This window comes from Cynocephalus volans, chromosome 12 (genome assembly GCF_027409185.1).
Source record: "Cynocephalus volans isolate mCynVol1 chromosome 12, mCynVol1.pri, whole genome shotgun sequence".
Classification (NCBI taxonomy): domain Eukaryota; kingdom Metazoa; phylum Chordata; class Mammalia; order Dermoptera; family Cynocephalidae; genus Cynocephalus; species Cynocephalus volans.
Window position 1 is genome coordinate 9764984 of NC_084471.1, and position 13992 is coordinate 9778975.

The following is a 13992-nucleotide window of genomic DNA, read 5'->3' on the forward strand; positions in this document are numbered from 1 at the left end:
CTTTAGAAAAATACAAATTAATATTTCATTTCTTCTCTCCTTCAATATTTATATCGCTCTTCCTCTGTACCAGAACTTGTATTGGGCCGTAGGAAAACAGAAATGAGATCATCTTTACCCTTAGAGGCTTTAGTCTGCTACAATATAATAGAGAGATATATACTTAAAACAGAGGTATGAATAAGGAGCTATGAGAACAGAAGGAATGGGGCCGGCCCGTGGCTCACTCGGGAGAGTGTGGTGCTGATAACACCAAGGCCATGGGTTCAGATGCCATATAGGAATGACTGGTTTGTTCACTGGCTGAGCATGGTGCTGACAACACCAAGTCAAGGGTTAAGATCCCTTTACCGGTCATCTTTAAAAAAAAAAAAAAAAAGGAACAGAAGGAATGGAACAAACAAAAGCAGGAGAGGAAATCAGGAAGGATTTCACAGAGGTAGTGTGAAGCTGCAACCTAAAATTCAGAACAAGATAATTAACATTCTTATTGAGAATAGGTTAAGTATGAGAAAATATACACATGCTATCTCATTTAATCTTGGAATGTTAGGGCCAGATAAAATAATGTATGAAAAATAATCAGTTGGCACACAATAAATGTTACTATTAGCATTAATTCAACAAAAATTTATTAAGCACTTGATTGGAACATGTACTGGGAAGGACACAAGAATGAAAAGACTATTTAGCTTTCTTTGGTCTTCAAAGAATGCAGTCCAGCAGAGGTGAGACAAAACACAGCATTACAATACTACATGGTAAATGCAGCGGTGAGTCATACACAAGGTTTTTAAGAGCACAAAGACTATTATAATGCTGGAGATAAGTACAATGACAAACAAAGGCATATGGTGCCCTGGGAAAAACAGAGAAGCTTACAAAAGGTGTTTGCATGTGACTGCAGAAGTAGGATGCCTGCTCTGAATATAAATTAGTCAACTGAAGGAGAGAAGGAGTGGGAAGGTATCACAAATTATATTAAAGAAGACACTGTGTGTGTACACATGTGGGTGAATGCAGAGAAGAGGCAGGAGGAGGGAGGGAGGGAGAGAGAGATCACTCGAGACAGCGCCCCAGTGCAACAGCAGAGAGGTGCTCTGGATAACTGTACAATCTCTTGGTGAACATAAATCACTAAAACAGCAGAATATGGTAAGTCTGGATCAAGTTAAAGATTTCTGTAGGGACTATGAAGAATGCATTAGGTAGAGCTAGGAGTCTTAAACATTAACACTGAATTAAATTTACAGAGATTGTTGAGAAAAATTAGTTTCTTGGACGATTAAAAAGAGAAGAAAACAGGCTGGCCAGTTAGCTCAGTTGGTTAGAATGTGGCCTTGTAACACCAAGGTCAAAGGCTTGGTTCTCCATTCAGGCCAGCAGGTCTCCAGGCAGTATGCAAATAGTTAGGAAAAGCAAAAAATGAGAAAATGAAGAAAACATTCAAGAAGTATTCCCTGGGGCCGTCCCCGTGGCTCACTCGGGAGAGCGCGGCAGAGGCTGCGGGTTCAGACAACACCAAGACGAGGGTTATGATCCACTTACCGGTCAAAAAAAAAAAAAAAAAAAAAAAAGAATTCCCTGGAATCTATCTTTAGAAAATTTACAGAATACATTTTAGGGAACAAGCCCAGTCTACACATACTGAAAGCTTAATAAAGCTGAGGCAAACAATTTACAGAAATTCAGAAGACAAGAACTTGCTAAATGACACGGTAGGGATGCAATCAACCAATTCCAGACTGTAGGAAGCAAACAACTCAGTTTCCCCAACATGTAAATTTCAAGGCATGTCTAGGTGGTAAGAGATGGAAGTGGAACCCACACAATAAGAAAACCCTAAAAGATATTATCATCCTTTTTTTTTTTTTTGGTAGCTGGGCAGTACAGAGATCCCAACCCTTGACCATGTGTTATCAGCACCACGCTCTAACCAACTGAGCTAACTGGTCAGCCCTATCAGCCACTTATAATATGTAGATCCTGTATGGATCCTGATTCAAGCAACAAATTGTAAAACAAATACTCACCCATACTACTTATTACTTTGATGAGCTAACTGGCAATTTGAACAGCGACTTCATATTTGATGCTATTATGGAAGTAATGGTTTTTCTTAAGGTGTCATAACGATGTTGTGGTTATGTTAAAAAGGATAAACCTTATCTTTTAGAGATATAAACTGACATATTTACAGATTAACTGATATGATCTTGGATTGATCTCAAAATAATATGAGGATGGGGCGGACTGGGGAGAAAATGAATGAGGATTTGGGTGAAACAAGACTGGCCATGGAACTGATAACTGTTAAAATTGGGTGATAGGTACATGGGAGTTCATTATACTACCGTATTTACTTGTGTATATGTTTGAAATTTCGTGTAATAAAAAGAGGAGTTAAGCACAGATAAGGAAATAAGTATGTACTCTGAAAGGCAACCTAAGACAGTTAAAAACAGCATGGTAAAAAAGTGCTAGTTTTAGCTTAGTTCTACTAGGTGATCTTGGCATGCTACATAATTGCTCTGTATCTGTTTCTTCACCTGTGAAATAAAGCAGGTATGTAAGGTAGTGAATTTCAAACTTTTTTGATCACAGTCCACAGTAAGAATTATATTTTACACTGTAAAATGGATATTAAAATTTCACTAAATATTATTTTCTCTGACTAATGCACTGATATTTTTTCCTGTCCTATTCATTAAAAAGTTTGTCTCAGTGCACCAATATGATTTTATTACTGTAATGGCTTGAATGGTGGCCCCCAAAAGATATGCTCTCGTCCTAATCCCCAGAATTTGTGACTGTTATTTTATTTTGGAAAAGAGTCTTTGCAGATGTAATTAAGTTAAGGAACTTCAAATGAAAAGATCATCGTGGATTATCTGAGCGGGACCTAAATCCAGTGACACAGGTCCTTTATAAGAGAAAGACAGAGGCAGATTTGAGACAGAGGAGACGATTAGACAGAAGAGAAAGTGATGTAACTACTGAGACAGACTGGAGTGATGCAGCCAACAAGCCAAGGAACATCTACAGCCACCAGAAGCTGATAGAGGCAAAGAACGGACTGTCCCCTACAGCCTTTGGAGGGAGTGCAGCCCTGCTGACACCTTGATTTTGGATCTCTACCCTCCAGAACTATCAGATAATAAATTTATGTTGCTTTAAGCTTCCAATTTTGTGGTAATTTGTTAGGGCAGACTCAGGGAACTAATACAATGACTACTAAGATTACAGTTTGTAGTTTGAAAAACACCACACTACAAGTTCATGTTTCTATGCTGAGGTCAGCTCTGGTCAAGGGAGTGGGAAGTGGAGGAGAGGATCCTCAATAATTTTTAGGAGTATAAAGGGATCCTGAGACTAACCTTGCACCATGCAAACATGAGATTTCCTGTATTTTTACTTGCAAACACCCATGGAAATAACCCTCGCCAAAGCATAGCAGCCTTTGGCCCACTTACTTTTTAGCTACTTAATCCTTGACAATTGTGTTTCTTGAAAGGAGAGAGGGCACAGGGAAAAGAAAATGTTACAGGTCCAGCTGCTTGCCCCCTTTCAAAGACATACAACCCAAAATTCGAATGCTGTTGAACATGGAAGTCGGCTTTTATTCAGGAATACCAGTGGCCTGAGGAGACATGTTAGGCTAACCCATCTCTCCAGTAACCCTGGAGAAGGGCCAGACTAAAGCCACCTCAAAGTCTCAGATTTACTGAGGGGTTTTTATTTGTTTTTTTTATGTTTTTTTTTTTTTTAAATAGGGGGTTGAGGGAATGGAACGTGGGAAGCTGAAAAGCTGGAAGGAGGGAGTCTTGGGCGGTAGGGGTCTCATGTGAGGAACCAGGTGCGAGGTCTCACCAAGGCCCTGTCTAGTTTCTGTTCCCATCTTTATCTCAGGGTCTGGATAGTACATGCTTCCTGTCTAGTCTACAGCTTCAGGCTGGCTGGAAAACAACCTAACTGTAAGAACCCAAATGCCCCAAGGGATCACACCGAGGAATGTAAGAACCCAAATGCCCCAAGGGATCACACCCTGATCATATAAGTCCTTCTCGGCCACACCCCATCATGGCACTGCTTGCCCTTCTCTTCTGTACTCTCCTTCCCGCCTGCGCGAATCACACACCAATCAGCTCACCCCAAGCCCCATGCGGTATGCTAAGTAGGGATTGTATTTTAAGCCAATCAGCCTTCCCTAAAAGCCCTATATATATGTGTGTGTGCCACCTAATAAACGAGGTGGATCGTCAACTGGTGTCGACTCGTCCTTTCAGGCTGGTACAGGGATGGAACCCCAGATCTTGGGGTTATCAGCACCAACGCTCTCACCAACTGAGCAACCAGCCGACCCTCCGCGAACTTTTTGAAGTACCCTCATACTTCCAAAAATATTTTATCCACCCACATGAAACCAAATCTATCTACTGATATCTCCTTCTTTAAACAAATAATAGTATTCTGTTTGAGGTAAATACCATTACAGTACTTCCCATTTAAAGATGCGAAAAAAGACACAGAAAAGTTAAGTAACTTGCTTAAGATGAACTACTAAGATGAAACAAGGATTCAAACAACAATCAAACAACAATCTATTTCTAGAGCCCATACCACTAGACAACACCCTCAATACCACTATTTCAGCAGTAAAATAATTGAATGTAAAAAGTTAACCAATTCTCTTTGTTTAGGCTCAGATAAACTAATACTAGCACACCCAATCCTATTTTGGGCCACTCCCAAGCAGAGAGTACTCAACATTCAATATTGTTGTCGGGGGCTGGCCCGTGGCTCACTCGGGAGAGTGTGATGCTGACAACACCAAGTCAAGGGTAAAGATCCCCTTACCGGTCATCTTTAAAGAAAAAAAAAAAAATTGTTGTTATTTTCAATGCCAAGCAAATATAATGATATGTATGCCACACATAAATACATGTTTAGCACATATAATAGAGAAAATTTAAATTAATTGAGTTTTAAGCATTTCACCATACCTCTCAACAACTAGTATATCAAAACAAAATAAATGGAAAGAAAAAAATACTCAGGCCTGGGGTCTTGAAAGACTGTCTAGAAACATACACTACAGTTTCACATTTCATTAGAGGATCATTTAACTGAGGGGTTTATAAATGTGATATAAAATAAAACAAATACAATACAGAGAGGAAAAACAGAGACAGATCATTATAGGCAATTTTCTGGGACAGGAATAGAATATATCTTTCTAATTCAGGTCTAGCCTATTGATAATTTAAATTATCCCAGAAGAAAATCAACTTTGGTCTAATTTGCTTTGAACTGGTCTCTAATTCTACTTTCCCACATACAACTCATTCTCCATATAGTAGCCACTGATTCATTAAAATGTAAATCACATCATTAAACATGCACAACCCCCCAATGGCTTCCCACTGTACTTGCATTCAAAAATTATATACTGAATACACAAGTGCATAATTTTCAAAATCTTTAACTAAATGTTTTATAGCATAAAGTTTAGGTGGACAAAGATACCATCATCTCAAATGACTCACCACTGGCATGAAGAAAGCTTGCAAATTAGGTTGCTTCCTCCAGGAAGCCTTTCCTGACACCCCTAGTCTGGGCTAGGTGTATCTCATGATTGCTTAGCATCCAGTACTTCCCCCATCATAGCCCTAATTATATTGTGATTGAGTTATCTGTTTGTATCTCCTACTGAACTGTCTCTTGACTGAAATGTTAACTGCTTAATATTTTTTTTCACATATTTCACTAATTCTCCCTTTTTCTAAACCAAAACATGGAAGAACTAAGAAGAAATTAAGGCTCAGTAACCTAGAGGTCATATTACACAAAGGGTATGCTATGGCCATTAGCAACAAGTCCCATTGTTTTATGAGGTATTGTCCAAGGCTTCCAGGGAAATTTAGTGGAAACAGTCCAGCAGGTTCAAGATGGTCTGGTATGACTCTGGACTAGCTCCTTTTGGAAGATCTAGTCCCTATCCCTATCCCAGAATGACACCACAATGCAGCCTTCTCTGACATAAGCTTGTAACTCTGCTTGCCGCATAATCAGTATCCTAACATCTCCTAGCAGTGGCCCATGGTAATAACATTGTCTTCAATGTAAAAATATGCCTGTTTGTGGTCACTAGTCACTCACTGCCTCTACCACCACCACCAGCAGAGCCTGAGCTGAGAGGAAATCGTGGTTCTCACTACCCAGTGCACCTGTTTCTAATACTGTTAAAACATGGTGGATTATTACGAAGTTCTGGGAGTGCAGAGATACGCTTCACCTGAGGACATTAAGAAAGCTTATCATAAAGTGGCACTAAAATGGCACCCTGATAAAAATCCAGAAAATAAAAAAGAAGCAGAGCAAAAATTCAAAGAAGTAGCCAAGGCATATGAGGTATTATCAAATGATGAAAAACGGGACATTTATGATAAATATGGTAAAGAAGGACTAAATGATGGAGGTAAAAGTCATTTTGATGATGAATGTGAGTATGGCTTCAGGTTCCGTAAGCCAGATGATGTCTTTAAAAAATGTTTTGGTGAGTGGGACCCATTTTCATTTCACTTCTTTGAAGATTCACTTGAGGACCTTTTAGATAGTCTGAGAAGCTCCTATGGAAGCAGAAGCAGAGGTGCAGGATCCTTTTTCTCTACTTTCAGTGAATATCCAATTTTTGAAAGATTTTCTTCATATGATACAAGATATACATCAGATGGTTCACTGGGGCATGAGGGCCCTCCTTCATTGTCTTCCCTGGCATTTGCTGATAGTGGGATAGGCAACTATGTATCTGTTACAACTTCAGGCAAAATTGAGAATGATCAAGAAAGAAGTTGAAGATGATGGAGAGCTGAAATCCTTCTTTGTAAATGGTGTGGCAGACGAAGAGAGCTTTGCAGAAGAATGCAGCTGGAGAAGACAGTCATTCTACAATTATTCACCAAATTCCTACAGCCCGAAACATGTCTTTCAATGTAATCTTGTAGACAATAATAAGCAAGGTATACCTTGGGTCACCAGCAACTGGGATCCCTCTATTTTCTCAGGAGGACTCAAAGATGGTGGTAAGAAGAAAAAAAAGAAGCATAAAGAGGTGCAGAAGAAGAGGTCAACCAAAAGGAATTGTTAAATTGACTCACTATATACATAGAGACACACTATATATAGAGAGAGACACTCACTATATACATATAGACACACTATGCTCATATAACATTTGAACATGACTGCGTGTTTTGGTTAATCACAGAGTTTTGTAGATAACATTTAATGCTATACTAAGATTATGTTAACATTTTTAGCAGATTGTGGACATTTGATCAGTAGTTGATTGGATTAGGCATGTCAGAAAAAGATGAGTTTGTGGTGACAGTTGGTGATGTCAAGAGTTTGGAAAACTGCAAAGATGTTTTACGGTTTTTTTTTTGTTTGTTTGTTTGTTTGTTTGTTTTTGTCTTTTTCGTGACCGGTACTCAGCCAGTGAGTGCCCCGGCCATTCCTATATAGGATCCGAACCTGCGGCGGGTGCGTCGCTGCGCTCCCAGTGCGGCACTCTCCCGAGCGCGCCACGGGCTCGGCCCAACGTTTTTGTTTTTGAGCTCTTTGCATATCATAGAATTTTCTTTTTGTAGAGTTTATCATCTATTTCATTCCTTTTACCTAATTAAAATGACGATACAAACTTCTGAAATATGTAGAGCATTAGGAGATAAAAATGTATTAAGAATATATAAATATTCAAGAAATGACTTTTTTCCAATGAAGGCAGAACATTTGATACATAACTTAAAGACACTACAAATGAAAAATTCAAGTATATTTTCTTTTAAGTTAAATATAGCCAGACTTATATTTGCATAACCATGTTCATAGCAGCATTATTACAAGAGCCAAGAGGTGGAAGCAACCCAATTGTCCACTGACAGATAAATGGATAAACAAAATGTGGTATATACATATAACACAATATTATGCAGCCTTAAAAAGAGGGAAAATCCTGTCACATGCTACAACATGGATTAACCATGAAGACACTATGCTAAGTGAAATAAGCCAGTTGTGAAAAGACAAATACTTTATGATTCACTTAAATGAGATATCTAAAGTAGTCAAACTCATAGAAATAGAAAGTAGAATTATGGTTACCAGGGGCTGAGGGGAGGGAGGAAAGAGGAACTATTTAATGAGTACAGAGCTTCAGATTTGCAAGATGATGTATAGGTCAGTAGTCTTAAGTATATTCACACTGCTGTGAAACAGAGCTCCAGAATTTTTTCATCCTGCAAAAACCACTTAAAAGATGGTAAATTTTATGTAATGTGTATTTTACCACAATTTTTTTAAAAAGCCAATTTCATCCTGGATTACTCAGAGCAATCTGGTTATATCATGTAGTAGGTCACCAGTGAATCACTCCAGATAGGAAATTTTCCATTTTCATTAGGAATTTTTCCACAGAATCTACAAATAAATTACTATAAAACACCACCTACAGCCATTTTAATTTACGGTCATGTTGGGAGAAAAACAGGTGAATTAGAAGTACATCAGATTATCAAGCACGATGTTTGAGCTAAATAACTGCATACATTTCCTTCCTTTAAATGAATCTACTTTGGGCCGCCCTGTGGCTCACTTGGGAGAGTGCGGTGCTGATAATACTAAAGCCACGGGTTCGGATCCCATATAGGGATGGCCGGTTAGCTCTCTGGCTGAGCATGGTGCTGACAACACCAAGTCAAGGGTTAAGATCCCCTTACCGGTCATCTTTAAAAAAAAAATAAAAAAATAAATGAATCTACTTTGATTTCAGCACAATTACTTCTTAGCTTCCTGTAATGATTCATTTTCAAGATATACTACTTCTCAACCTTTTATTTTTATTCATTCATTCACTCAACAGTACTTCTCGAGCACCTACTATCTGTCAGATAGTGCTCTAGGTACTTTGGGTATAGTAGTGAATAAACAACAAAAGTCTTAGCTGTCACTGTTTACAAACTGGAGACAGACAATAAAAAATATTAAGCAAAATGTAATGTTAGTCATAGCTGCTAAGTAAAAAGAATAAACTAGGAGAAAGGGATAGAAGTTTTGGGATATGAGGATTGTAATCTTAGATAAAGTAGCCAGGAAAGTGATGATTACATCTGGGTAAAGATCTAAAGGAAGTGAGGGAGTTAAACATGCAGATATCTGGTGAAAAAGAATTCCAGACAGAGGGAATAGCAAATGCAACATCCTTAAGGCAGGCTGTGTAAGGTGTGTTTGAGGAATATTAAGATCAGTGTGGCAGATGAAGACAGCAAGTAGATGAAGTCAAAGGTTAACAGGAAGTCAGATTATGCAGACTGCTAGATCACAGTACACACTTCGGCTATTATTACAGGTGCAGGAAGCCACCAGAGGTTTTAAGGAAAGGAGTGATATAATCTGACATATTTAAACAAGACCCCTTTGGCTGCTGTTGTTGAAAACAGACTCAAAGCAAGTGGGTGTAGAAGTAGGGAAATCAGGCTGTTGCCACAATCCAGGGAAGAAATTATAGTAGCTTGGTCTAGGGTGGTGGCACTGAGGGTGGTAAAGAGTGATCAAATTCAGGATATATACTAAAGACAGGGCCAAATAGGATTTGCTCAGACTGGATGTTGGGTATGGAGAGAGAGGAGTCAAGAATTTTTGGCACAAACTAGCAACTAACGGAGTTGCCATTAACTGAAATAGGACTGCAGGTGTTAAGTTTTGGATACGTTACATTTGAGATGTGTGAATTTATTAAGCACTGAAGAGAATTTCCTGAATTGACTTGCATCTTCCATGTTCCCAGCCACTGAATTTTTCTTTTTCAGCAAAAACATCTTCTGATCATATTCTTTTAATCTTTTATCTCTGAGAAATGCAATTACTGTAAATTTTAATGTGAATGAGCAATGGGAGCAAATAATCTAGCAGCATGAAAACCCAATCACTTTTGTCCAAATCAAATACGAAATTGGAAGCCAGAAAAAAATAAGATCTACCGTATTTATTTATCATCTACTATTTTTAAATGACTGCTACAGTCAAGTGTGAGCATTTATTTTGTATTGCTGTTTGATTTTTAGTGGCTAGGTGGGTAGAGAGGAAAGGTCATTTGTTCTGTAAGAAGGATTGGGAACAATTAGTGTTTAAAGTTTATCTTCAGAAAATAAAATCATAAAAGCTTAGGGTATTTTAAATGCTACTTACATAAAATGTGATGTTTAGTAAAGTTTATTTGTTATCATATATGTTATTAAAGTTAAAAAAAACTGCAGTTTTCCAAAAAAAAAAGCAAAAATCAGTGTCTCAGAAAACTGAAGAACGTAATGACTGCCCTCCAGTCCATTTCTCCACTCTTAACAGATAACTAAAAATTCATACTTAATCATCTTACTCAATAGCTTAGAATTCTCTAACGGTTTCCCACTGCCTAGAAGAAAAAGCTCACTGTTCATTAACATAATATGCAAGGTCCTCCAAGATCCAGCCACTAGCTTTTTTCCCAGCTTGATTTCCTATCACTTCTTTGTACACATCTTATGCTCTAGCCCAGCTTTTTCCAACGTGTGTTCCAGGGATATCAGTTCAAGACTCACCACAGAAAAGGGGCTCCAGGGTCAAATATATTTTGCAAATTACTTCCAAATAAATCTCCCTCTTAAGAGAGGGAATTAGACTATTCCAACCATTATGAAATGCAGCATTTCCCATATGTATTTGACCACAGAATCATTCTGGTGTAACACCTATTAACATGCCCAGGAACATACTTCAAAAAAGCTGCTCCAGCCATACCAAATGACTGCAATGCCTAGTACTGGCCATTTTGTTTCAGAATTCTGAACCTTGCATATGTTCCCTCTGCCAGCATGGCTCCTTTCCTCTAGTTGGTTTGGTGAAAGCCTTTCGGGTCTTAGATCAAATCCCTCCTAATTTTTAAAGGCCTGCCCATATTTCCTCTCTGCCCCTTCTTGCTCCCAGAAAACATTTATTTCTTCTCCACAATTATTTGCCTTTTTGCCTGTCTCCCATGAGGGCATAAACTTTATACACTCTGCTATTTGGTGCACAATATTCGTTGAATGAGGGCCGGCCTGTGGCTCACTCGGGAGTGTGGTGCTGATAACACCAAGGCCACGGGTTCGGATCCCATATAGGGATGGCTGGTTAGCTCACTGGGTGAGCGTGGTGCTGACAACACCAAACCAAGGGTTAAGATCCCCTTACCAGTCATCTTTAAAAAAAAAAAAAAAAAATTCGTTGAATGAATTAACTATTATCTGCAAACAATCTTTAAAATATTTTCTACTTACTATTCCTTAATATTTTTAATGCTTCTCTTTCCCATCTCTGACATATATCTTAAATAATTTAATCTTTTAAAATACTACTTGTTTTAGTCTGTTTTGTGTTGCTATAACAGAATACCTGAAACTGGTTAATTTATAAGGAAAAGAGGTTTATTTGGCTTACGATTCTGGGACAGCTGTATCTGGCATGGGCCTCAGGCTGCTTCTACTCATGGCGGAAAGCAGCAGGCAGCTGGCGCATACAAGCAGATCACATGGTGAAAGGAAGCAAGAGAGAGAGAGAAGGTGCCAGGGTCCTTTAAACAATCAGGTCTCGTGGGAATTAACAGAGCAAGAACTCACTCACTACCCCTCCTCCCCCAGGATGAGCATTAATCCATTCATGAGGGATCCGCCCCCATGACTCACTGAGTTTCCAACACTGCCACATTGGAGATCAAATTTCCACATGAGTTTTGGAGGAGACAACACATCCAAACTCCATCACTATTTACTTATGCAACACTAGTGCTTTATTTTGTTTGTTCGCAGATGACTAGATGGTGTTAACAGCATCTCTTACTTAGGTTAACCTTTAGCTAGTAAAAACATTTTCACTTTAGAAATTCATGACTTTCACAGACAAGTGTTTCCTATGGTATTCAATACACTGTACCCAGAACCTCTGTAAAGAAGGGCAACTAAGAACACCACAGATTGAAAGTTCTATTTATGAGCACCTCAAATGTGGAATTTTCAAATTCTAAAACTTAATAAAATCCCAGAATAACATAATATTTATAACACATTACTGCCTTTTCTGAGATCCCATGTCACTTGGGTCAAGACTCTATCATTGCACTTTGCTATACTGTCATTTGCTGCTTGTCTATCTCCTCTGACTAGACCGTGAGCAACTCCAGGGAAGTGGAGATTCATCCACAATAACTGCTAACTCAAAAGTTACTGAATAAAACTACATTCTTTCCCGCTCAATGAGTAAGATCCAAAAGGAGTCTACCAAACTCTGGTAAGACCGAGTAGTGGTATAACAGAAAATGGACTAGGTGCAATCATACAACTAAAATTCCTGACTTGCTTGTGATCTTGTGTTTCAGTTCCTCATTGGTAAAATGAGGATATCTGCTCTAATTTACTGGACTTGTGAAGATTCAAGATCATTCGTTTATTCAGTTAAAAAACCAATATGTATCTTTTTATGTTGATATAAGAGGTTGTTAAATTTGCTTTTTCCATTGAAGCAAACTAAAGCATAATGAATATATTTTTCAAAAATCTTGGCGTGTATAATCCAGTATCTAGTCCTAAATCTTGATTAATCAGGTTTTACAGAAAGCCCCCCCCCCCAAAAAAAATCCAAGTCACAAGCAAAGAATGGTTCCAGTTCAGGGTTGTGGCCCCTGTGATTAAGACAAATCAACCCTACATCTATCTTTTCACGTAATCCCACGGGGAGGGACAGCTTTCTGCAGCTTTACAGTTAAAACTGAAAGCAAATTCTGTGCACTGGACAGTGATTTTTTTATTTTTTATATTAAGAAGTCAATGTAATTAACATTCCATTTGCAATGAATTCAACTACATCAACATAAACATACCAAGATACAACTCTGACGTCAAATACCATACGCTCTGGTTCAAACATTGTTCACATATTGGCCCGAAGAACTGAAATATGAGCCAATGGCAGATCCGCCTGCAAAGTAGATGATTCAGTTTTCACTGATTAAGCTCTGTGTTCACCAGATTAATTGCTCGCAACAGGGTACACACGACAAAAAGTGGTTCCCCTTAGTCCTGGGTTCCTTCAACATGTCTTTACAAACAGGACTTTACGACACAAAAAACCCTTAGAGTATTTCCAAACACTGCCTCTTTTGAGAGGAACTGTTCGAAGGATTTGTGGTATTAAACGTATTTCTTGTATATTCTGGAATCAGTTGTCAAATCAACTATTTGAAAACACGAAAATAGGATTTTTAGGTTGATCTAAGAGAAACGAGAACTACTTGGTGTGAGACATCTTGTCACCTAAGCAAGTGTGATAACTGTCTTCTACGAGTCCAGTAACTCTGAAAACAGCTCTTCTGGGGGATGACAAACACTTTTCTCTTTGCAGTCATTTCAGCTTCCTAGAATACCTCGACGGTAGAGAGAACATACGGCCCACCCTTTTCCAGGAGCAGCGGATAAAGAAGAAATCCGCGGAGGGAACAGAGGGTTTGGGACCGGAGGCCCTAGCACGAGATGGGTCAGCCGAAGCACGGGTCGCCTGAAACCAACTTGGATCCCTCTGGAGTGCCTCAGGCTTCTCAGAAAACAAGCCCTGGAGGGGTGACTATGGGAGAAAAGTCTAACCTGAGAGGCCGCGGACACTTGCTACGGCAGGAACCAGCTTGGTGGCTGGGAACAGCCAAGGCATGACCGCCGAGCTCACGCGTCAGCAAAAGAAAGAGGCAAACTTCCGGGCAAGCAACCGCCAACAGGATCGCGTCGCCAGGAAACCGGGCCGATACCCCTCCCCTTCCGGGGGCGCTGCTCGCGGGCTTTTTTCCCGCGGCGGCGCAGACTGCTTACGTCATGACGAGCGCTCCGCCCGCGGCTTAGGCCTGACGCTCTTCTTTTCGTCAGCGTGTCGTGTTCC

General features: G+C 39.3%; 2 protein-coding genes across 4 annotated transcripts in view; one reads left to right on the top strand and one right to left on the bottom strand.

Annotated features, from left to right (window-relative positions):
- Positions 1-13817, bottom strand: part of XPNPEP3 (X-prolyl aminopeptidase 3) — a 70578-nt gene extending 56761 nt beyond the window's left edge. For 2 of the 3 annotated variants that reach the window (XM_063076299.1, XM_063076300.1), the window contains exon 1: positions 13707-13817. In XM_063076299.1, coding sequence (XP_062932369.1) covers positions 13707-13770 — 64 coding nt within the window. In that variant the 5' untranslated portion in view covers positions 13771-13817. The remainder of the gene's footprint in view (positions 1-13706) is intronic. The other variant, XM_063076298.1, reaches the window with a different exon arrangement.
- DNAJB7 (DnaJ heat shock protein family (Hsp40) member B7) lies at positions 6250-7147 on the top strand. Its single transcript, XM_063076334.1, is given in 2 exon segments — positions 6250-6845; positions 6847-7147. Coding segments are annotated over 2 exon segments (897 nt in total).
- Positions 13818-13992: the final 175 nt, after the last annotated feature.